Source organism: Theropithecus gelada, chromosome 8 (assembly GCF_003255815.1).
Source record: "Theropithecus gelada isolate Dixy chromosome 8, Tgel_1.0, whole genome shotgun sequence".
NCBI lineage: Eukaryota > Metazoa > Chordata > Mammalia > Primates > Cercopithecidae > Theropithecus > Theropithecus gelada.
Genome location: NC_037676.1, coordinates 10310839 through 10335297, shown reverse-complemented (window position 1 = coordinate 10335297; position 24459 = coordinate 10310839). Strand labels below are relative to the sequence as shown.

The following is a 24459-nucleotide window of genomic DNA, read 5'->3' as shown; positions in this document are numbered from 1 at the left end:
CGGTTCACGGGGTCTCCGGGTCACGCATGAGGGAACACGGTTCGCGGGGTCTCCCACGCGTTACGGAGCGCGGCCTTCATGGAGCTCCAGCAGGTGAGAAAGGCGACTCCTGAAGCCCGTTCTGCCAGAAGGGACCGAAGTGAGGGGCCTGAGTGAGGAAGCCCCACGCGGAGTGGCCGTGGTGAAAGTTGCGTTTCTCCAGTGAAGACAGACGCGCATCCCACGCGTGAATGGGTGATTCCCAGCACTTCTCAGTGGAAGGCACGTGTCTGGTTTCGGGAGGGAAACCTGATGTGGGAGGTCGGCACTGTCAGTGTCGCAGCGTGATCAGCGTGGGCAGGGGCTGGGTGGGCGCCGAGCCTCTCCCTGGGCGGTGTCCAGTTTGGACCGTGGGAAATAAGGACGCCAGGTGGAGGAAGCTCCGGTCACCGGGTTTCAGGAGGTCTCAGCGCGCAGGCGGAGCTGTGGTTCTATGACGGCGGCCAAGCTGGCTTCCTAGGCCCCGCGGCCCGTCTTCCCCATGGTCGGTGGAGCAAACCGCTCTCCTCCCTCGTAGGAAGAGGCCAGGAGAGAGAGAGATCTACGGAAAGAACGAGGGTTCCTGTGTCTCTTTAAGCATAGATAAGGGCATTTCTGAGGTGGCTGAGATGGTCATTAACATTTCTCCCCCACGGTCCCAGATGCTGAAGAAGTGAGGAGGAGGAGAACATGGCCCTACCCACGCCTGTCCAGGCCAAGAGGGTTCTTGTCTAGTGAGGGTTCTGGACTGGGGATGGGAACGTGGTGGAAGTACCGTAGTCCCCTCTGTCCACGGGGACATGGTCCAGGACCCCCAGCGGATGCCTGAAACCTCAGCCAGTGCCAGCACTTGTAGGTAGATTTTTCCTGTTGTCAACAAGAAGAGTCAAATTCTGTATTTTGAAGGGATTTATTCTGAGCCAAATATGAGTGACCCATGGCACGTCCACAGCCCTCAGGAGATCCTGAGAACACATGCCCAGCGTGGTTAAGATACAGCTTTTGGTATTATACACTTTAGGGAAACATAAGCCATCAGTCAATACCTGTAGATGTACGTTGGTTGGGTCTGGCAAGGCGGGACAGCTGGAAGTGGGGCCTCCCGAGTCATTATGGAGTCAAACATTTTCCGACTGGCTGTTGGTTGAAAGAGTTAAATTATTGTCTAAAGACCTAGAATCCATAGAATGCAATGTCTGGGTGAAGATAAGGAGTTATGGAGACACGGTTCCCACTGTGCAGAGGAAGCCTCCCGGCAGCAGGCTGCAGAGGGGATGGATGGTAAGTGCGTCTTACCTGAGTTAGTTCTCTCCTGGATCTGGGAAAAGGAAGGAAAAGGAAGGGAATACTCTTTAGAACATAGATTTTCCTGGACTATTTCAAGATATGGCAGAAAAAACAAAACAAACAAACAAAAAAAACCCCACACATTCAGGATTGAAATATTTTTATTTCCTCCTTTATCTGTCACATGATGTGGTGCCAGAGTCAGGTTGGAAAGTGAGCCACGTTATGCAGGTAAAGAAAACCCCTCTAGTGAGACTCCGTGGTTTGTAGGGCATGACTCCCCAGGCCCCCTGGATAGGAATTTGGGCAAGAGAAGAAGAAAGCCGGAGTGTAGAACTCACTGTGTCTGTGCACCCATGATAAAGCTCAGCTGGTATGTTAACCACAGTAAGAGAGTAACCTGAGTAACTATAATGAAATCAGCTCTTATAACAATCTACTGTAATAAAAGGTGTGTGAATGTGGTCTCGTTGTCTCTCTCAAAATCGCTCATTCCATACCTCAGGTGACTGAAGCCACGGGAAGAGAACCTCCGAGAAGGGGGGGAATACAAAGCCTCGTTAGATAAGGAAGGATGGTAGTCACAGTTATACCGGCACACATGCTACATTAAGCTCTCCTAGCTGGAAGGCCACACCACACTCGGAAGCCTTCCATACATGTACTCTCAGCCCATGCTGGATTTTTAACTTTGAGCGGTGTTGCCTGAGCCACGTGGCTTCCAGACCTCCTATTATCTCATCCGATAAACAGCAAGGGCAGGTGGGAGGAGATCAGGCAGCAAAGCATTTGTACTCCTACAATTCGAAGGCTGACCTTCAAACGTCCCCACGCCTCATCTTTGGAGTGCCATTCTCAAGATAATTAGGTGTGTTCCTCGAGCAAAGCACAGGCTTCTGAGACCAAGCTTGTGCTCTGTGTGAAGCACGTGGCTTTGCTAAACTCCATGCCTGCTGCTGGTGGTGGTGTTAGCAGAGCGCCCATGCTTGTCATTGCAACTGTGTGATGTTGGCCCATCCTTCAAGTCCACCCGGTGAGAGCCCGGCCTTGTCTCTGTGTGCATGTGTGCTGAAACTCGGGCATAAGGAGGGCGGAGGTTGAGGGTCCATTGTTTTAGTTTATCCCCAAATTCCATTCTCACCTAGCTGGATGCTCTGTTCTCACATTACTCACACATGTGATGATGGTCTCCATGGAAACTGTACTTAATTAGAACTGTCCATCATATTTTTACATGAATGAGACCATTCCAGTCTGTGGCTTTATATTATACTTAATGTGGGCATTTGGCAGATGTATTTCATTAGCTGAAAGATGCAACTTAAAGTATGCAAAAAGTGCTGTTAGCCTTGAAGAAATGGGGTTGTTTTATGTTAAATCATTTGAATGAGCTGTCTTGTAAAATACTTAACCTAATTCACATAGCTACCTCTTATACATGTATATTTTTTAAAAAGCTGTAACTGGGCAATCCCATAAAATGAAATCTTAGTTCACATTACCTGAGAGGCAACTGTATCCTGTTCATCAGCATCTCACATTCCAAATCTGTCATCTTCCTTTCCTGACCTTCTGCCAACTCACTGAAAACAGCAGATGCCGATTTGCTGAATCAGGGGTGGTGACAGCAGTGTAAGTGGCTCCAGCATCATGTTCTGAAGTAAATCCTTTTGCAGACTACAGCCTGGCTAACTGCATCTAACACTTGGGTCAGGAGTGGGGGCAAATGGGAGATGTGCCTCAAAGCCTGTCCATGAACATTGGAAACCCATGTATGTGTGAATACATGCCTAAAGTCTGAACCTGCAATCATATTTATAATTATATTTTGGGCACATATGCCAAAGTGGTGACAAAGATGTATGTACATACATGTGTCATCGTTCTGATACATACCCCATAAATAACATGTTTACAGGCATGTGTAACATGGTACCAAATGCTGCCTTATCTGATGCTCCCTGTCCGCCTCCTCAGGCCATTCCCCACCTCTCTCACTGTGGCTGGTGTGGGGCAGAGCCTCCCTGGGATCCGGCTGTGTCTGCACTGCCTCTGCAGCCAGGTAGAAACCAAGGCGGCCTGGAGAGTTGGCACCTGGTTTCCTGGGCAGAGCCCATCGGGAGAAGAGCCACTGGATGGCGCTCAGTCCAGCTCCCCAGGGACCAGTTAAATAAAATCACAAGCTCATCTATCTCCCCAGGTCCCTGTTGCCCCACACATGGAGGGAGGACAGTGCTCAGTGACCCCAAGACCTTTTACAGCCACATGGTGATATCATTCTAAGAAAGTGATGTCTGCTTTTGTGTTAGCACAGACTGAACAATGGAAAATCAATGCCAGTGACCTGGATGATCTCCCAACAGAGGGAAATGAAATCAGTGTTTTGGTCAAAGTGGACCTAATATGAACTAATATTAAACACTAAGACCACAACTGCAGGCTTTGAACATTGCAAAATGAGGCTTCGAATGGCGTGAAGCTTTCTAGACAGGAAGGAAAGTCTTTATCATGGACGACGCGGGGCCCTCACGGGACTCACCCAGCTGCAAGGAACTAGGGACAATCAGAGTGGGCTGATTTTACTGAAGTCTGTTCCAATGCAAATAAGGCCTAATAAATTTGAAGTTAGGCCAGAGTTAAAGCTGAGAATCATTGGGATTCACTGCCTACGTCTGTGTCTAGGTAGGAGAAATACATGCATCTGTGGTCACAATGCTTCCTTACGGAAAACAGTGGTTGTTCCTGAGGTTATTGGCACAAAATGCTGGGCTCTGAGCAGTGACATTTGAAGAAATACGAAGGTGTCCGTCATGTTTGAACTGTGTTGAGTGTGGAGGCTTTTGAAGATGTGCTGGGAGTGACTGCAGTCTATCCCAGAAATGCATTAAAGAGTGACTTTGTTTCTGTCTTTGCAGAGGAAGAAGGTGGAGACCTGGTCCAGCCGGGCATCAGCTTTCCAGGGCCGGCAGAAGAGGATCTAGGTAGAGTACATTCGTCAGCCCTACTGTGGCGGGGCCCGGACAGAACTGGGCACGCTCCAGGCAGCTCCCACCATCGGGACCTTCCCACAAACACACGTTAGCATGTTTGCCTTTAGAAAGGGAGCTAAAAAGAACTAAGTACATTGGGACACTTTTTTCCAAAAATAATAGTTTGTCAACATTACAGAAGTGCTGGGTGAGGAAGAGCTGTTCCTGGCCCTCAGGAACTCAGGCAGCTGTTCACATAAACGATGCATGTCTCCAGAGGTGAAAGACCCTTCCTTCCCTTGCTCCTCTGTGACTAAACGTATTCAAAGCAACCTCAGGAAGCAGGGAGCTCCCATATTTGCGTTTTTCACATAGCCCTTCCTTGGCAGGAAGCAACTCATCTCTCCAGCCGGCCCCACACACTGGGGTCTGGATGCTGAGTATGACTGTGCTCTTCCTTCCAAGGACCCTGGGAGAGGCTGCCACGACATACTTTCCCCGGTGCTGGTTAAAATCACGTGGAAATTTCATTTCTGAGCTGCCACTGGCACAGTAAAGCTGGTGCCATATTTGCCATCAGTCTTTTGACATGGAGCTATGCTTACAAGAAGAAGGCCAAATGCTTGTGTTAAAGATGTGAAATGTTGAATACATTTGACATCAAACGGTTGAATACAATCAACGACAAACCACAGCTGAAGACGGAAGCCCCATCAGTGGGTCTGTCTGTGGTTATTCTCTAAAAGATTGTTGGCCTCTTCCTCAACCCACTGATGGCTGTCTGCGGTGACAGCACTCAGGGCTGGGTCATGGATCACAAGTTCAATTCATATTTAAATGTGCATTTTTAAAAACGTAATTCGGACTTTTAGCCAATGCATCTGTTGCTGGTTTGATTTGCCTAAAGAATAATGCTGAAAATTGAAGGAGTCCACTTTACATAAAGCTGTGATTTCTGTTAAAGAAAACTACCGCCAATAAATGTTTGCTTTTCAATGTAAGATGATGGAAATGGGTAGAGTTCTAAAGGATGACAGTCCATTATCCACTGCAACTGGGTCCTAAATTTGTTGCTAACTGACGTTCTACACAGCCTTTCTTCACTTGGAAATAGACGAGTGAACGTATTTCAACTTCTCATTAGGAAGCGGCAATGGCTATTGTGTTGGAATAATTAGGCATCTGTTTTTCAAACCTCACTCTGGTAATAATCCTTCGCGATGAATCTTCACTACTCAGTCTGCCTAGGGAGGCTTCCAAATGCATGTGACTCATTTGACATTTGTTTTCTTGAGGCTTTGGAGGTAGCTCAGCTGCCTTTTGCACTGTCTCTGGACAATGTTAATGCCCTAGTTGTGTCTATGCCAGTTCTTCTCCATAGCAGTGGTCCCCACGTGCCCCAGGGGCCTCCTCTGGGGCTGCAGGAGGTACTTGGGGTGGTTCTGCTTGGGCACAGGCACAGTGAGAAGAACCTGGAGGCTGTAGCAAGGGGCACAGAACCGAAACAAGAGTGCAGGAGTCACTCTGGGGAGGCCAGCTTTGCCCGGATTCCGACCCTGGACTCCCAGGTTGAGAGCTTGTTTATTCCACAGGCACACAAAGTGAGAATCAAGGGACAGGCTGGGGGGCGAAGGAGGCAGAATGTCACACGGGTGGCTTGGTGCAGGCAGGATTGTAGAAACAGAAAGCATTTCTTCATCTTAGTCCTTTGTAAGTAAGTTCAGCAGCAGTAAATGCGTTCACGTTGCTGTATAGCCGTCAGCACCTCCGTCTCTAGAACTTTTTCCTCTTCGGCAAGTAAAACTCTGTCCCCATGAAACACTCACTCCCATTCCCCTCCCCAGCCCCGGCACCCCCATCCTGCTTTCTGACTCTGAATCTGACTGCTCCAGGGCCATCCTAGAAGTGGAACCACACGGGATTTGTCATTTAGTGACCGACTCATTTCACACGGCATAATGTCTTCTTGTTACTGCACATGTCAATGTGTCAGATGCCCTTTCTTTTGGAGGCTGAGCCACACTGCACTGTGTGGATGGACCACACTGGTTTCCGTTCCTCTGTGGACAGATCCCGGGTCACTTCTCCTTGACTGTTGTGAATGGCACTGCTGTGAACACGGCGTGCAGCTCTCTCTCCATGTTGCTGCTTTCGGTTCGTTTGGGTAAACGTCCAGAAGTGGAATCGGTGGATCCCGTGGTGAACCAATGCTTCCTCCTTTTGAGGAACCTCCACACTGCTTAGGGACGGGGTGTGCTTTGCGAGCTGCCTCTATGGTCTTGCCATGGGGTGAGGGTTGGCGGTTGTAAGAATGAGAAGGGTCAGATGTTAGAAGCTTTGGAAAGAAGGAAATGAGAGGATTTGGTGATGATTGGCTGAGAGGACCCTCAAACACGTGCCTGGCTTTCCCCTCTTGGGGCACACGTGGGTGGAGGGAGAGGGAGGAGCCGCTGTAGCCATCTGGTGAGCCCAGGGAGCTGAACCAGCCGGGTGCAGACGCGCGGTGACCTGGAGTCGAAGATTTGTGCAAAAGTGCACCTGGTGAGGAAGGTGGACGCACTGGTTCCAGTGAGTCTGTTTAGCCTGTTCACGGAAATATTAGGTCTTGACCCTAGTTCTATGTCAGTCAGGATCACCCTGGAGAAAGTTTAAAAACATACCAGTGCCCAGGCTCCATCTGATATATTTGTCTGAGGAAGGACTTGGCTACTGTCATCTTTAAAAGTTCTTTACCTGATGCTTTTTTTTAAAATGGAAGAAACGCTTCTTGTTTTACTTTAAAAATATTTTTTCTAGCTTCATTAAGTTATATTCACAGATACAAATTGTGTATATTTACGGTGTACAACGTGATGTCTTGATACAGGTATATGCTGTAAGATGAGTTGACAAAGCTAATTAACATCTAATTAACATTTCGCCACCTCACATCCTTATCATCATCCTGTGCTTGTGAGAACACTTAGGATCTCATCTCTTAGCAATTTTCAAGTATACAAACCATTTACCGTGTGGTACCTAGACCTCCTCACTTACTCCTCTCGTCTAACTGAGATGTTGCAGCCTTCCGCCAACACCCTGCCGGTTCCCCCCGGCCCTCCCTCTGGTGACCACCCTCTGCTTCTGAGTTCTCTGCTTTCAGATTNCCCTCCCTCTGGTGACCACCCTCTGCTTCTGAGTTCTCTGCTTTCAGATTCCGCGTGTAAGTGAGGTCACATGGCCTCTGTCTTTCTAGGCCGGGCTTGTTCCACTTAGCATGATGTCCTCCAGGCTCATCTATGTTGTTGCAAATGCCAGGATTTCTCAGTTTTTAAGACCGAGTAGGTATTCCACGTTTTCTTTATCTGTGCCTCTGCTGATGGGCTTGAGGCTGGTTCTGTGTGTTGGCTGCGGTGAACAGCACCTCAATGAACACGGGAGAGCAGATTCCCCTTCCACATGTCGATTTTATTTCCTTCATATAAATACCCAGAAGTGGGATTCCTGGATTATTCCTTTATCATTCTAATGTACCCCTAGGATTGAGAATCCTGATATAAAACATATGAAAGGATAATTAAGAGTAAAAGCAAAAAACACAAGAAGAAAGGAAGAAGGAAGGAAGGAAGGTGGGAAGGATATCTGAGTTAGGTTCCTAACGCTATCCTAATAACTTTGGGAGCAAATAGCATCATTTTAGTCATTTATTTTTCCAAATTGAGTGTTCCAATCTCCTCATCTTTAAACTGAGAGAGTTAAATGATGATTTTAAGGGATCTTCCAAGTCACAAATTTACGGATCTATAATTCTACTGGGTCAAATTAAAATTAAAAACACTTCATAATGATCTTGATGCTATTACAGTAAATGAGTAACCATCATTTCCAAAATGCGGGGGGACATTTTATAGCACAGTATAGGTTAAAGTCATAAAGCAATGAAGTGACATTTGCTTCTGGTCCTATTTCAAAGCATCAATCTTTTTTTTTCCAACTGTCCTCAGTCTCCAAAAGCTCCAAGGAAAGCTGAATGGCATTGGCTGAAGAGCTTAAGATACCATTAGTGCCAGATGAATTAATAAAGCCGTCCACGCCTGTGTTATTACCCATTACCTCTTAAGAGCACGTGCGTTCTCTGAAGCTCATAGAGTGTAATGTATGAAAAGTAATTTTATGATGGGGAAAATGGCTGTGAAATATAGGAGGATAAGGAAGTTTTCTATAAAATTAAAGTCACCAATAAAATAGATTAATGTGGCACATTCAAAATGAATACAATGAAAAAGAAAAATCCCACTTTTTCCAGAAGAGAGGTTTCTAGGGAAGACCTTCAGACACACTAGAATTAAATTGCCCTCTTAGTAACGTTTGTAACATTGGCTCATTATAGATGTTACTTCTAAGAATGGCATTTTTTTTTTCATTTTCCTGAATGTTATATTTAAATCAGTTGTAAAGAGTTGGTAATTTATTTGCATCTATGAAGATTGTTATATTGACCCAAATTTTGCATTGATAAATGAACGCAAAATGAAATGAAAACAATAGGCAGATTAAATCATCAAAGAATATTAAGCACATATTATATATGCAGCATAACACTGAGAAAATGTACACACTGTGTGATTTTGAAATACCTGAATATTGAAATAATACGTAGAGCTTTCCGCCTGGCAGGCACACAGATTGTGAACACGTTTTATATAATGGGACCTCAGCATAGCTTTAATCATCGCCCCAGCATTTAAGTGTACCAGCGTCTCATTCTAGTGATGATACATATCTTGTCTCACAGGAATTCCCTTTGGGATGTTTGTTTACTTTTGTGTGTTCTTTCATAAAACAAAAACCTGGCTCTACCTATTCTTGTCACTTTATTGTCCATACTTACTTCCTGCAGGGAAATGTCTAGACATAGTGGAAGCAGTGATGTGCTGAGTTTCTGTCTAGGAAGAAGGTAGCAATCCACCCTCAGTCTCCCAGGCATACGTTCGCCCAGGTCCTCAGCCACCCAGTCCTCCTCCTCCACTGACCACCCTCCTCCACTCACTACCCTCCTCCACTGACCACCCTCCTCCTCCACTGACCACCCTCCTCCACTCACTACCCTCCTCCACTCACTACCCTCCTCCTCCACTGACCACCGTCCCTCCACTCACCACCCTCCCTTCACTGACCACCCTCCTCCACTCATCACCCTCCTCCTCCACTCACCACCCTCCTCCTCCACTCATCACCCTCCTCCACTGACCACCGTCCCTCCACTCACCACCCTCCTCCACTGACCACCGTCCCTCCACTCACCACCGTCCCTCCACTCACCACCCTCCTCCTCCACTGACCACCGTCCCTCCACTGACCACCGTCCCTCCACTCACCACCGTCCCTCCACTCACCACCCTCCTCCACTGACCACCCTCCTCCACTGACCACCCTCCTCCACTGACCACCCTCCTCCACTGACCACCCTCCCTCCCAGGCGTCCTGTAGCCTCCACTGCCACACTTCTTGGGAGGTTCGGGCTTCAACCTTGTCCCTCCTACACCGCCCAGTGGGAACACCGTGACCATAGGAGGAGAAGGCTCCTTCTCCACTGTGACATAAAACACGTGGTCACGTGAAACGCCTGGTCTGTGGCACAGGAAAGGGGCCGTGAGGTGCAGTGGAAGGTCAGTGTCAGTTAATCAGAGGAAGGCTCACTGGGAAGCACTGCATTTTAACAAGCCCATTTTTAAATTTGTATCCGCACAAACACATCAGATACTTTTAAAGTTACACATATCTAACATTTGTGAAACTTAGGATGCCGGGGTTTTTATCTGAATTTCTGGGGTGCATTCTATAGCTTTTCTCCTAAACATCACACGTTCCAGCCTGGCCCTGCCTCCCGCCGGGCGCTGCCTGCTCCCAGGTTGCCCCCCAACACCCCCGCCACCCCCCGCAAGCCCCCGCCATCACACACATGTGGCTGTTGATCATTCCTGCCTCCACGCACTCTGGCATCCATTCGAACAGCAGCTACTGGTGTTTTCTCCGCTGTGGGATGTGCCAGTGGGAATGACCTGGAAGTTCCCAGACATACGTAGCAGGTTCAACGTCGGGGAGGAGTTGGAAAGAAAAAAGGAATCCACAACTGCTGGAGGGAAGTGAACCCAGTGCCCGCAGGAAGCACTGACGGTGTTCCCTAAAAACACAGCCAGCAGGCACGTGAGTGCCGACTAAGCGCCCGGGGAAGACGGGGCGGACGGGCGGACGGGGCACAGGCTCGGGCTCCGGGGATTCAGAGGATCTCCAGAGGTGATCATTTGTAGTTAAGGACCTAATGTTGTCACATTGTCAACGGCTTCTGTTCTGCAGCTCTTTTAGAGCACTGAGTTTTAAACCGTGGGCTACAACTCATTCATGAGCCATGAATTCAAGTGACCGGGTCACTACCAGCAAATTTTAACATGGAAACAAAAATCCAACAGAAAAATGTAGACTAGGCTGGGCACGGTGGCTCACGCCTGTAATCCCAGCACTTCGGGAGGCCGAGGCGGGTAGATCACGAGCTCAGGAGATCGAGACCCTCCTGACCAACATGGTGAAACTCTGTCTCTACTAAAATACAAAAACTTAGCCAGGTGTGGTGGTGCGCGCCTATAGTCCCAGCTACTCGAGAGGCTGAGGCAGGAGAATAGCATGAACCCCGAGGCAGAGATTGCAGTGAGCTGATATTATGCCACTGTGCTCCAGCCTGGCAACAGAGCAAGACTCATTAAAAAAAAAAAAAAAAAAAAGACTAGAAAATACCAAAGTACACTCTGGATAATAAGGGCACATGTTTAATGAAACATTTTTTGGTGTGTGTGGGGGTGTGTGGGTGTGTTAGGTTCTGGTGTAAAATGTACATCTTACTGTGGAATCTAATCCTAAAAATTTGAAAGCCCTTGGCAGGAGCGATGCCTTGCAGCAGTCGGGCTGGTGGAGAGAAAGGAAATGGCTTTTGTGCTGTCTCGGTGTTTGAAACAGGAAGCAGGTGCGCGTCGTGGGTTCTCAGAGGCAGGTTCTGCAGGCAAAGCCTCCCGTGGAACTTGAGCAATTCACCCAACTCCCCTGTTCTTCTCATTCTTTGCTTGTTAAGATAATTGAATGTGGCAATATAAGACCTCAGAACAAGGTGTGGCTCACAGCAAGTGTTCAATAAATGCTGAGTTTTACCATGATTAGTATCATTGTCATTGCTTTTACGCTGTGACAGGTAACCCAGCATCACCTGTCCAGGTGTAGAAGTGCATTCAGGAGGTTTCGGGAGTGCAGTTCTGGAGGACACAGCCACGGAGAGGCTGTCAGTAGATGCCCATCTTCCATGGACGTAAGGGCTGTCTAGTGTAGGACAATCAGCAGATGACCATCCTCCATGGATGTAGGGGCTGTCTAGTATAGGATAGTCAGTAGATGGCCATCCTCCATGGACGTAAGGGCTGTCTAGTGTAGGACAATCAGTAGATGACCATCCTCCATGGACGTAAGGGCTGTCTAGTATAGGACAGTCAGTAGATGGCCGTCCTCCATGGACGTAAGGGCTGTCTAGTGTAGGACAGTCTTCCATGGACGTAAGGGCTGTCTAGTGAAGGACAATCAGTAGATGACCGTCTTCCATGGACGTAAGGGCTGTCTAATGCAGGACAATCAATAGGCCATATGAGCAAAGGTGAACCACAAAATCTGTTTAGGAATTGAAAAGAGAAACATTAGGCTCCAAGTCTTATCAGAGCCTGACAAAAAGCATGCATGTTTTATGTGCACTTCCTACCACCCCTTGGATTTGGCATGGGATGAATGCTAGCTACAGTTAGCAGTAGACATTTGGCTAACAGTCTTCAGAAGTCTCCCAGAGAACAGTGTTCCTCAGCCCTGTGAGGCATCAGCCCAGGTAGGCAGGGCTGAGGGCTGATGGCCTCCCTAGCGCGTCTGGTCCACGGTTCAGCGGGAGAAGCCCTGATGGGAACAGCTGGGTTAGAACACGCTCACATTGCAGAAAGCCTGTTGCTAGCAAACAAACGTCCGTCGTAGAAGAATGTGTGCTCCTCCACCATAAATTTCAAAGAAACAAATGTCCATAAACTTAAAAAATAACCCATGAATGTTATTACACTTACCTTGAAAACATGATCAAAGTTGTTTATTTCACACAATTTCATAAGCAGAAATCACCAGCTAGTGATCACGGTTCAGGCAAATGGTGGAAGTCGTCAGTGGCATAGGGACGGGGCCCAGCATGGGTGTCAGCTGTGGGTGTGGCAGTTCCGTCCTGACCTTGGTGCATGCCTGCTCTGGAGTCTAGCATCGGAAAATCACAGCCCACAAGACCCTCGGGTTGCATTTGTGACTCACGCACTCTCTCGAGAGACACTGACACCTCACAGCAGCCTGATGCAGCAGCGAAATGCCTGCACTGAGGCTGTCCATTAAAAGGAAACACCATGGCAGTTGCTCTAGCCAAGCATGCTCCTTGCTGAGAATTCCAGGAGGCTCAGCTGACAGCAAATGCGTGAGTACCCCAGCCCACTGTGCCCATGCAGTAGAGATCTCACCTTCACAGCTTTGACTTATCAATCTAAAGGTTAATCAGACAAACTGGGTGACTACTGCCAACATTTTCTAAAGAAAGGTCACACTCTAGGTTTCTAACTGTCTTCCCAATGACCCTGATCCTGGGAAGTGAGGCCCCAGGTCCCGGTCGCACCGCCACCCTGTACCATCTGCGTGCGCACATTGGTGTCCCAGGCCACAGCGGAGGAGGACAGGAGAGGCCACAGGCCAGCCCCAGGGAGGCTCGGTGGGATAAGCTCTGCCTTTCCCTGGGAACAGCTGGTGGGAGAGGTGCAAGCACAGCCCAGCTCGGAGGGGCCATCACCCCTTCACTGGCAAGCGGTTTGCCTCTGTGGCATAGCACCTGCCCATCTCCCAGAGACAAATGCTGCCTGGAAAATCGCAGCATGGAATTTCTGAACCTAAAAATTGAGGTGAGACCTTGCTAAGCCCTCCTGGTCATGTAAGCCCTTTGGGAACTGCAATTTTTCTCAGTAAAAGTTTCCTAATCATATGCAATTCCCCATAACTAAAAGAAGCACTTTTTAATAACCAATTATAGATGCATAAGAAGTTGCAAAAACAGTACAGAGAAGTCCCGGGCACCCTTCCCCCAGTTTCACCCATGGGCACATTCATACAGTCCAAGGTCCAACAGGAAACATCCTTTTTCCAGACAACGGCAGTGGAACTCTCCGATCCATCCGTACCTGCATTCATCCCTCCATCTGAGCATCTACCGAAACCCTGCTGCCTACACACTGTGATGGAGATGTTGAACTGAAAGGTACCAGGAGCTCACACATCCCCTCCCCTTCCTGGGTTATCTTACGTGATGTGGGTCACAGTTTTCTTTTAACTGTTGACTTCTGAGCGCCCCCCACTCTGGAGAAGGCATTGGGTGGTGTCTCATGGCCACGTGAGCAGCCCGAGTGAAGCGAAGCCTGCACCCAATTAGACATTGAGGAATTCACAGTGACGGGAAAGAGGAATTGTACAGAATTAGCCAGAGGTATGTTTTGTCCCCAATACGAATGTCCTCTTTCTGCCTGAATTTAAATGCAACTCTCATTTTTTCTTATGCCAGTATTCCCAGAAGGCATCCCGCATCCTGCAAAGTGAAGGGGAGCCCAGAACAGCCCAGGCGTTTTAAACGTCACCCATGGTTCCCGCTTTCTGTTTCACGGAACACAGAACCCGAGAGCACGTTTTAAGCTCCACTTTTAAAACTTGATGAAATTGTATAAAATTCAGCGACTGTATCAAGGAACAGCGAGAAAATATTGTGTTGGAGAATATAAAAGGAAATAATATGAATAGCGATAATCTTTAAGAGCTACAGATGCGGTCAGGAGTGTGAAACTTCTATCAGTCATATATGGGCATTTCTCACCTTCCAGGCACCACTGGAGGTCTTTGCTTACACTCACCGATGTCACTCATCCCTCCACAGCTGTGTGGCCTCTCACTCTGCTGTCACCCCATCCTAAGGGAGGGGACAGCACATGACAGACCAAGTCCCATAGTCAGTGAGTATGGGCATGTGGCTGCACGTGGAGGCCCAAGCTCCTAGCCTGTGTGGCTGCTGCATCTCCCAGCAGGACAGGAAAGGAGGCCGGCCTGAGTCTGGGGGGTGGCGCTCAGGGTGATGCCACCCAGAGTCTGATGGAGCCACACGGCAGGACCCAGGGGAGATGAAAGCCGACCTCACGAGGGGAAGAGCCCCTGCAACAGCACAGCCAGTGGGCGGGAGCATGCAGGGAGACCGACATGGAGGGAGAGGACACACAGGGAGACCGACGCGCAGGGATATCTATCCCTGCAGGGAGACCGACATGCAGAAAATGCATGTGTGGCCTGAAATGGGATGGATGCATCCAACCAAAGAGAAAACAAGGAAGGAGGAGACATGGAAGGCAGCCTTGGAAACAAGGGAGAGTTGTTGCATTGATTGTTTTGCAGCCGATGAGCACGCCCACCCTGCACTTGAGTCTCAGGGCTGAGGTGTCTTTCTTTCATTTGAGGGGTAAAAGGACCTGGGCCAGAGAAACCATGGAGGCATCCTGGGAGGGGCACAGAGAAAGGAGTCCTATCCCTTCCCTGAAGAGAGGGCAGTCAGCATACACATGCACATACGTGAACATACATGGACATGCATAAACACACAGGCATTCACACATGTGAACGCACATGCACACAGACACATGCAGACACAAGCACACAGACATGCACACGCATGCAGACATGAAAACAATTGCAGATATGCAAAAATATGCAGACACACACATACACATGCACACATACAGGTGCATGCACATGCAGACACACGTGCATGCACATGCAGACACACACATGCAGACACACAAACACGTGCAGACATGAAAACACAATTGCAGACATGAAAAAATATGCAGACACATGCACACACATACACAGGTGCATGCACACAGAGGACACATGCAGACATGAAAACACAAATACAGAGACATGCACATATTGACACACACAGATGCACAAATATGCAGACACACAAACACATGCACATGCAGATAGGCACACTCACATGTATGCACACACATGCATAAACATGCAGACACATACAAAACGCCTGACCTGTCTGCCCCTCCAGTCTGCTCGCTGCTCCCATTCCCTCCGTACTGTGCTATGGACTCTTTAATTCTTTTCCCTTTTCCTCTACATCTCACAGAGGGACGGGCTCATTAAAATGTTCAGTTCTCTGAATGGATGAGTGAGTGAGTGAGTGCAGGAGGGAATGATCGAGTGAGTGAATGACTGGGTGAGGGAGTGACTGGATTAGTGACTGAGTTACTGAGTGAGAATGAGTGAATGACGGAGTGAACAAGTGAGTGGATGAGTGAAAGAGTACATGAATGAGTGACTGAGTACATGAATGAGTGAGTGACTGAGTGAGGAAGGGAAAGAGGGAGGGAATGAGTGAGTGAGTGGATGAGTGACCAAGTGAGTCACTGAGTGAAAATGAGTGAATGAGTGCATGAATGAGTGAATGAGCGAGTTACTGAGTGAATGAGTGAAAGAGCACATGAATGAGTGCGTGAATGAGTGCATGAATGAGGGAGGGAGGGAGGGAGTGAATGAGTGAATAAGTACATGAGTGAGTGAGTGACTGAATGGGTGAGTGAGTGAAAGAGTACATAAATGAGTGAGTGAATGGGTGCATGAATGAGTGAATGAGGGAGGGAGTGAATGAGGGAGGGAGTGAATGAGTGAATGCACGAATGAGTGACTGAGTGAAAGAGTACATGGAGTGAATGAGGGAGGGAGTGAACAATGAGTGACTGGATGAGTGACTGAGTTACTGAGTCAATGAGTGCATGAATGAGTGAGTGAGTAAATGAGTGGCTGAGTGAGTGAATGAGTGGCTGAGTGAGTGAAAGAGTACACGAATGAGTGAGGGAGTGAATGAGTGAATGAGTGAGGGAGGGAGTGAACAATGAGTGAGTGACTGGATGAGTGTCTGACTTATTGAGTGAATGAGTGAATGAATGAGTGAGTGAATGAGTGGGTGAGTGAAAGAGTACATGAGTGAGTGAGTTCATGAACGAGTGAGTGAATGAGTTCATGAATGCATGAGTGAGTTCATGAATGAGTGAATGAGTGACCGACTACGTGGGTGAGTGACTGAGTTCGTGAATGAGTGATTGAGTTCATTAATGAGTGAGTGAATGAATTACTGAATGAGTGACTGAGTACACGAGTGAATGAGTGAGTCAATGTATAAATGAGTTCATGAGTGACTGAGTGAGTGAATGAGTTTATGAATGAGTGAGTGATTGAGTGAGTGACTACATGGGTGAGTGACTGGGTGAGTGAGTGAGTATATAAGCTGTGAGTGAGTGAATGAGTGACAGAGTGGGTGAGTGAGTGAAAGAGTACATAAGTGAGTTCATGAATGAGTGAGAGAGTGACTAAGTGACTGAATGAGGGACTGAGTACGTGGGTGAGTGACTGAGTGGGTGAGTGAGTGAAAGAGTACACGAGTGAGTGTGTTCATAAATAAGTGATTGATTGAGTGATTGAGTTAATGAATGAGTGAATGAATGAGTTACCAAATGAGTGACTGAATATGCAGGTGAGTGAATGGATGAGTGAGTGAGTGAATGAATGAATGAGTGTATAAATAAGTGAGTGAGTGGGTGAGTGAGTGAAAGTACACGAATGAGTGAATGAGTGAGTGAATGAGTGCAAGAATGAGTGAAAGGCACAATCAGGGTTGTGCCTTTTGGTGCTGAAGTTATTTTTAAGCAGGTGAAACTCCCTACGGCTTCAAGAGGATGAGTAGATGCATTTTCTTCTGTTTGCTTGAAACAATAAAATACATGAAAAATGAAGCACCTCATCCGCTGTCTCAGGCAGCGAGGGCCTGCTGGTCCCCACCAGCCCCAGGGTGCAGAGGTGAGGAAGACTTTGTCACCACCGGGGTCACCAGGAATTGAGGTTCGGTAGAATCACCCCATCTTGAAGGCCGCAGCCTCAAGGTCCAAGTCTTCATTCCCCAGGTTGAGGACGTGAGCTGGGGACCCGCGTGGCTCTGGGTGGAGGGTGAGTCCTGGATGTAGTGCTTCATTCTGTCTTTTGGAAGGGGTGATGTTACAAGGCGAGTTCTGGCAGCCATGGGGAGGAAGAAGTCCAGACCTCTGTGGGGTGGGGAGCTTGGAAAAAGAACCCTGAAGAGTTAGATTTGGAGCGGCTGGACCTAGGCAGGGGTAGAAGAACGGGTGTGGAGCCCAGGAGGAGCAGAGGGCACGCCATGAGGGAGGGGCCGTGGCAAGCGGCACCCCTGGGTGCCCATTGCTGGATCCTGCACAACCTTACATCTCAGGATGTTTCCCCACCCCCTGCTCCACCGAGACCCTCCCACCCCGGCCTCCTTTCCTCCACTGAGCTGAGCTGTGCATCTTCAGGGCGAGAGAGCAGAAGAGTCGCTCCTCTTTGGAAAACTGAGAAGCTCTCCTCTGAGTCAGTGCTCTCCCCATCCACCAGCAAGGGGTCCCTCCACCCGAATGCAGGCACACACCTGCTAAAATGCACCACGCACCAGAAGGGCCTCCCGTTTCTGGCTAGGAGAGCCCTGCCTGTGGCAGGCGGCAGCATTTGCAAGCCTTTCTGCAGTTACGCTAGGAGTTTTGGTGGTGTGGAAATAGGCAAGAAGTCGATGTCCAGCTGCTTGTTGGACTAGGGATCACAAATGTGTGTTTATTTCCCAAAAACAAAAGCCATCCTTCATCCTTCACGTCAGGGCTCACACTTGGCGTTGGTAGTGTAACCCTGGAATAAGAGGGTCATAGAATAAGACAGGGACCGGGAACCTTGCACAAAATAACCATTCCCCACGGTCTATTGTTTGTACCTGGGAACTTTCTGGAGCAAATGCCCATTGTCAGTAAGACTAACTGAATTTCACTCAAGGCAGATTTGTGGACTATTTTGTTGAAATGACATCTGTAGAAAAATTTAAAAGTGATTAAAACTGATGGCTGCTGCCGGATGATGGAGTCTGGTGCATCTCAGACAGCCCTCATTTGGAACCGTCTGTGGGCATGTCTAGGTTATTGAGTGTTACGCTTCTGTGTTATGTGACTTGTCCGTACCATTTAGCCTTCCAATTGGACACAAAATCGAGTTTGCTAGCGTCCAGCCCTAACTGGAATGGCGACTGCTCCCAAATTGCATTCTGGCCCTAATGAAATCTGTCTGCTTCATCCTCATCTGCCAGGACATAGCACATTAGCTCTTATGGGTTTTGTTGTTTGTTTTTGTCTTCAAATTGTTGATTCTGTGGCTGTGGCAAACCAAGTGGAGGTTTAAAATGGACTTTTAAATACAAATTATGAAGGGAAAAAGCAAGTCACCTCATATATACATGTGCGTTTACAAGGCACGTAGAACAAAGCTGACATTTATATAATGTTTGAGTTTCCTAAGAGCATGGTTGTGGTGATTATCCTATTTTTAGATGAAGAAATTGAGTCTCATCCAACCTTGATTAACTAATAAATGACCGTGTGGTTATTTGGACCCAGACACCCTTATGTTCCTACTAGATTTGAGCTCAGGTCATATAAATTTGGTTCTCCCTGCCATGGACCATGGTTCTTGAGTAAATTATGGAGTCTTTGAGACTTGTTTTTCTCAGGTTCCAAATATTGTGATAATATGTAAATTGTACAGTGATTCTGCAAACCATATCAAACCAATGTTAGATATTTGCATTCTAGTCACCATCTTTGGCTATTGGAAAATAATTGTATGTGCATGCACGTCGGCATTCGGCGGGTAGTGAATGGCATCTGGATAGTTAGTAAAACACATTCTCACGCCAGTGCCCACGCTTCTCCCTCTGCATGGCTAAGATGAGACCAGCTCTGCTTGGAGGATCCTGTCCGTCCCAGGCCCACCCGACCCTGTGTCCTCCAGCTAATCCCAAAATTCTGAGTGCCAGGATCTCAACAACGAGCCACAGACAGGAGCCTGCGGTCCCTGCCGTGAAGGAGCTGGCAGAGCTGGCAGTCCAGGAAGGGATATGAAGGCTTAGCTTTCACATCTGAGGTGCTAAGGTGTCAGAAAAATTAACGACGCTGCCCTGGGAAGTGAAGAACACCAAAGTCAGCTCGGCTTTATGCAGCGGCATGTCCCATCCTACGCCTGAAAACCAAAAGCATAGAACCTTGTCTACTTGGAAATCTTTAAAACAAAAAAACATAAAATCTAAACATGTGCTTTGTGTGTCAAACTGTAGCTCCAGGTTCACTTACTGCCCGAAACTCCGTGTTTTACATGACAAGTTCATTAACCTGCTGCTGAAGGAGACTTTGAAATTCAAGGTTGGACCCATCAGAAAATAAAATGTGGAATCAATAAAGCTCTCTTTTCAACTCAGTACTTTATTTCCTCTCCAGTAAGAGACTTTCGTTAGAGAGGCACAAGCTGCCTTCTCTGAAGTTGAAGTGAAAAAGCCCTGATCCCCTTGTTTAACGGTTCCGATGACCCTGAGCCTGGCTGTCCCCGTGCACCTTCCCCATGGATGCAACCTCTTGCCTAAACTAGATTAAATGTTCCAGACCCCAAAATAAAAGTCCAGAGTTCATTGTGGGCCTGGGATCCATATGCATTTGCCTGCCTGCGAGAAGCCAGCCTGTGGGCCCGGCCCAGCTGGGGTGCCAGCATCCTGGGGACCTGGCTGTCCGCTGCCTGTCACAGTGGGTTTTGTGCTCAGCAGGTGATGGCCTCAGCAGGGCCCCCCATGGCCTCCTTTGGGGGCACAGAGCAGGGGAGCATGGGCGGGGTGGGGATCCTAGACCTGAGGGGCTGGGTTTGGGTCCATCTTCCCACACCTGCCCGGGGAGCCTCAGTTTCCAGTCTGCGGAAGGAGGAGGAGCTCCCAGCTGCTTTGCAGGAGCAGGAGATGTGGGCCATCGCTGTTGGTTACATGTGAAGGAGAAGCCTTCCCCACCGAGAGCTCTCTGCCCTGGAGTGCTGGGCACGTCATCCCTGTCTCTGCTTCCTGGCACACCATGGGCCATACACCTGATGGGCGTGTTAGTGATTATATGACGAGATCAATGATTCATCAGCTATTGATGGTGTGTCCACAGTGGCTGAGGAGAACAGCTGCAGGCCCCAACCCCGGAGCTCATGGTTCAGAGAGGGAAGAAGATGGGAAACACAGGCACGCGGAGGGGAGTGCTGCGATCAGGGAACCCAGAGAGTGCTTGGGGAGCAGGAGGAGGTTCACCCCAAGCGGTTTCCCAAGCTCTTCACCCCTCGCACTGGCGTGGTGCATCTGTCACGACTGATGAGCCAGGATCGATGCATTAGTGACTAAAGCCATCCTTCATCCTTCACGTCAGGGCTCACACGTGGCGTTGTCCACCCTGTGGGTTTGGACGAGTGTGTAATGGTGTGGACCCCCCACTGCCGCATCACACGGAGCAGTTTCCTTGCCCTAAAAATCCTGCGTGCTCCCCCCGTTCCTCCCTCCCCGTCCCTAACCTCTGGCAAACACTGACTCTTTCACTGCCTTTTCCAGAACATCCCATGAATTCAAACAGGGTGTAAGCTTTTTCATGGCTTGGGAGCTCATTTCATTTTAGCAACTGAATAATATTCCACCGTCTGATGTAACAGTTTACTCACCTACCGAAGGACATCGTCCAAGTCTGGGCAGTTAGGAATAACGTTGCTATAGACATCTGTGTGCAGGTTTATGTGTGGATGTCAGTTTTGAGCTTGTTTGGGTGAATAACTCGGGCTGTGATTGCTGGATTGCATGGTGAGAGTGCCTAGTTTTGTAAGAAACCGCCAAACTCTCTTCCAAAGTGGCTGCACCGCTTTGCACTCCCACGGGCAATGAAGGAGAGTTCCCGGGGGGCCCATCCTCGCCGGCGTCTGGTGCTGTCGGGGTCCGGATGCTGGCCATGCTAGTCGGGGTGAGGTGGTATCTTGTTTTAATTGGGAATACTTGGGCGGCAGGCAGCATGGGGCATCTTTGGTTCGCCCACTTGGCATCCGTGTGTCTTCTTTGGTGGGGTCCGCTTAGACCTTTCGCCCATTTTTCCCAGTTGGGTTTGACGTGGCAGCGTCCTGCCGTGTAACAGTCTGGTTCTGATGCTTGCTCCGTTTCTTCAAACTGCATGTTCTGTGTTGAAGTACGCCTCGTGGTGATTTTGCTGAAAGCCAAAACACTTCGACTTTGGGTGGAAGGAACTGAGGGGGGAGATTGGCCTGGTGTGTGAGGCTTCGTCTTTACCTGCCGGACATCAGCCCAGATTCACTGCACCTGTGGGTGTCCGAGACCAGTACCTGCTCCGGCATTCTTGGCTCTGTCTCCCCTGGGATGCAGCAGCCCTGTTGCTGAGTGAAGATGTGGGTTAGGGAGGTGTCCCTGGGTCCAGTGACCAGTCCCCTCTGTCAGCCAGCCTGCGCCCCAGGCCCTGCCTTCCCCAGAGCTCCTCAGATGCCCCTTTCTCTAATGTAGGTGGGACACGGTGGCTGCAGGGGGCTGGAGTTATTGTTTTCCTTCGACAGGTGGGCAGGCTCTGATAAACCCCAGCAGGGTGGGGTCTGGTTAGCAAGTTTCCCTTGAGGGCAAACCTCATTAGAAACACCCAATGCCCTGGCATTTTCCAAGATAGTTCCCTTCCCCTCTGCTGGCTGGAAGTTCGGGGAAATTTTTCTCAGTATTTACTGTGGGAACCTGGTTGAGCTCTCGGAGGTAACATTCACCAAGCGCAGGTCCCCCATAACTGGGTTCCCCTGGAGTTTTTCTCTCTCAGTTGTCCGGGTGGCATCTCCAGAAATTCATCAGCGACAGCTCAGGTCTCTGGCGCTGGCCCTGCGGAGTTCTGCTCCCATCAGCTGAGGTTCCCAGAACCCGCTTGTCTGTGCCTCCAGTTTTGGGTCCGTGCTTTGCCTTGTGACTTAGTTCTCTGAAGAATGAAGAAGGAGAGTTACTGATTTTCAGTTTGCTTGGGGTTTTTCTTGCTGCCAGGATGGCGTGAGGCCCGCCAAGCTCCTCACGTGTGCAGCAGAAACTGAGGGTCTGACAGGTTGTTTGAAGCCACTGGGCTGTGGGAATTTGTTACAGCCAGGTCCAACAGATGGGAGGACCTGGCTCCCCAGATGCCGTGGAAGGAGGTGGAGAGACAGTGAAGGAATTCCAGACAGAAGCAACACCCGGGCTAGGGGCACAGAGAGCCCACCCCACGAACTCTGTTTAGCGTTCAGGCCAAACCGAGGGGTCTAGAGGCAGTGAGACCATGTAGGAGAAATCCAGGGAATTAGCGGAGCTCTGGCGTGGGTCCAAGACAGGGGCCTTGCTGTCTGGAGGGCATGGATTGTGTACCGAAGCAACGCAGACACCTGGAGGTTTTGTTTGTTTTGTGAAGAGGAGAAGCAAATCAGAGCCACGCCTCCAGAAGAGAAAGCTGGACTGATGTCCATCATCGGGGGACGGGCAGGGAACGCAGCTGCAGGGACCACCAGAAGCTGCCGCCTGGCCCAGGAGAGGAGCGAGGACCTGAGTCCAGTGACAGGTCAGTGTGCAACATTGTGGAGAATGCACAGGACTTCTTGGCCCTCCGTGCACTTTAGACCTCACGATGACAGCGCAGGTGGCCCCACAGACATGGATGGAAAGCACATCTCAAGGGAGCGGGAGTCCTGGCCTGCCGGGACGGCACACAGTGCCCCGTTGCAGCACCCCTGCCGCCTCCTGTTGTGGAGACAGATGCAGAGATGGAGGTCGCCCTCCTAGGAGAGGGACAGGCCAGCGTTGCGGCCTTCCTCCCCACAGCTGAGTGCATGGGGAAGCTGGCAGGTGTGGAGCAGGCGGGGCCCCGGGCATCACACCCACGGGGGCCCGGGGACCTCCCTTTGCTCAGAGCATGGGATCCACAGTGCTGGGGCCAAGGCCAGTCAGAGCCTCACGCACGGGTGCTGGGTCGTCACCTCGGCCGGGAGGCTGGGCCTGCGGCCATCAGCAGATCCTTTACTCCCTACGTCTCGGTTTTCTCATCAGTGAAGCAGGACGCACAGGCTTCCGTGTGGCCATTGCAAGGATTTAAGGGGACACCTGTAAAGTCACCAGCAGAACCTGGGAGCCGAGTGGACGAGCTTCTATTTCAGCAGAAAGAGGGAGAATGAGTTTTCCGAATCAGGAGACGGCAGTGACCTGCTGTGTAAGCTTTCGAATTATACGCGCCAAGTGGTTCTAAATAAATAAATCAGGTTAATTAGCAAGCAACAGCCATTTATTCTCTTTAATAGCCTCATGGGAAAAAATATGATATCATGCATTTTGGAATGAAAATTAGGGAGTAGCTCTCCATTGCTAAAAGGGATGCAGCTTTTTACATGGGTGACAGATGTGTATGTTTTAAAGTAATTTAAATGCCTTACCACTTGCTCTTCATGGCAGCCACGTAAACTAAGGACCGGGGGCAGCTGGAGGTTCACTAGTCAGAACCAGCAGCACTGGGGTCGCACCCAGGCTGGGAACCCACAGACGGCGCTGCTTGTGAGGCCTCCCCGAGACTTGGGAGCTTTCACACCACATGTACAATAAGTTTTGGGGGCGGGAGTGAGGAAAAGGCTCCCCTCTGGTGGTCTGGGCCCATGGTCCCGCCAGGGGCCCACAGCATGAAGACGTAGCTCCCTCACGCACACATCGAATTTGGATTTGCTTCTCTGGCTTCTGCTGGGGAGCAGGATGTGGGGATGGAAGGACCAAGACACTCGACAGAGAACAGCATCACGGGGTCACTATCCCTCTTCCCACCCCACGCCTCACAGTACAGACGGGGGTTTGCTGACCCCACGCTGGCCAAGCCACTGCTGACTTCACGCAGCCCCAGCCGTGCCCCACACAGACCCACGGAGCCCCAAGGCGGCCAGGTCTCCGGTCTGGACAGGGCTGTGGAGCCGTGCCTCAGACGGCAGGAAGGACTCCCTGCCCCAGGCTGGCACCGCACGGAACCTGGGTAGAAAATGGAGTCCTGTTTGGAGGACAGCTGCTCCCACATCTGGGGGCCTCCGGATCTCCAGGGCAGGGCTTTGGTGGTCCATACACATCCCCCGAGGAACACTCCTGGAG

The 24459-nt window shown here is 49.6% G+C and overlaps 1 protein-coding gene across 1 annotated transcript in view; it reads left to right on the top strand.

Annotated features, from left to right (window-relative positions):
- DLGAP2 (DLG associated protein 2) overlaps window positions 1-24459 on the top strand; it is an 896861-nt gene that overhangs the window by 695569 nt on the left and 176833 nt on the right. Inside the window, exon 4 of the mRNA XM_025394866.1 lies at window positions 4221-4286. Within this exon, the coding sequence (XP_025250651.1) occupies window positions 4221-4286 (66 nt within the window). The remainder of the gene's footprint in view (window positions 1-4220; window positions 4287-24459) is intronic.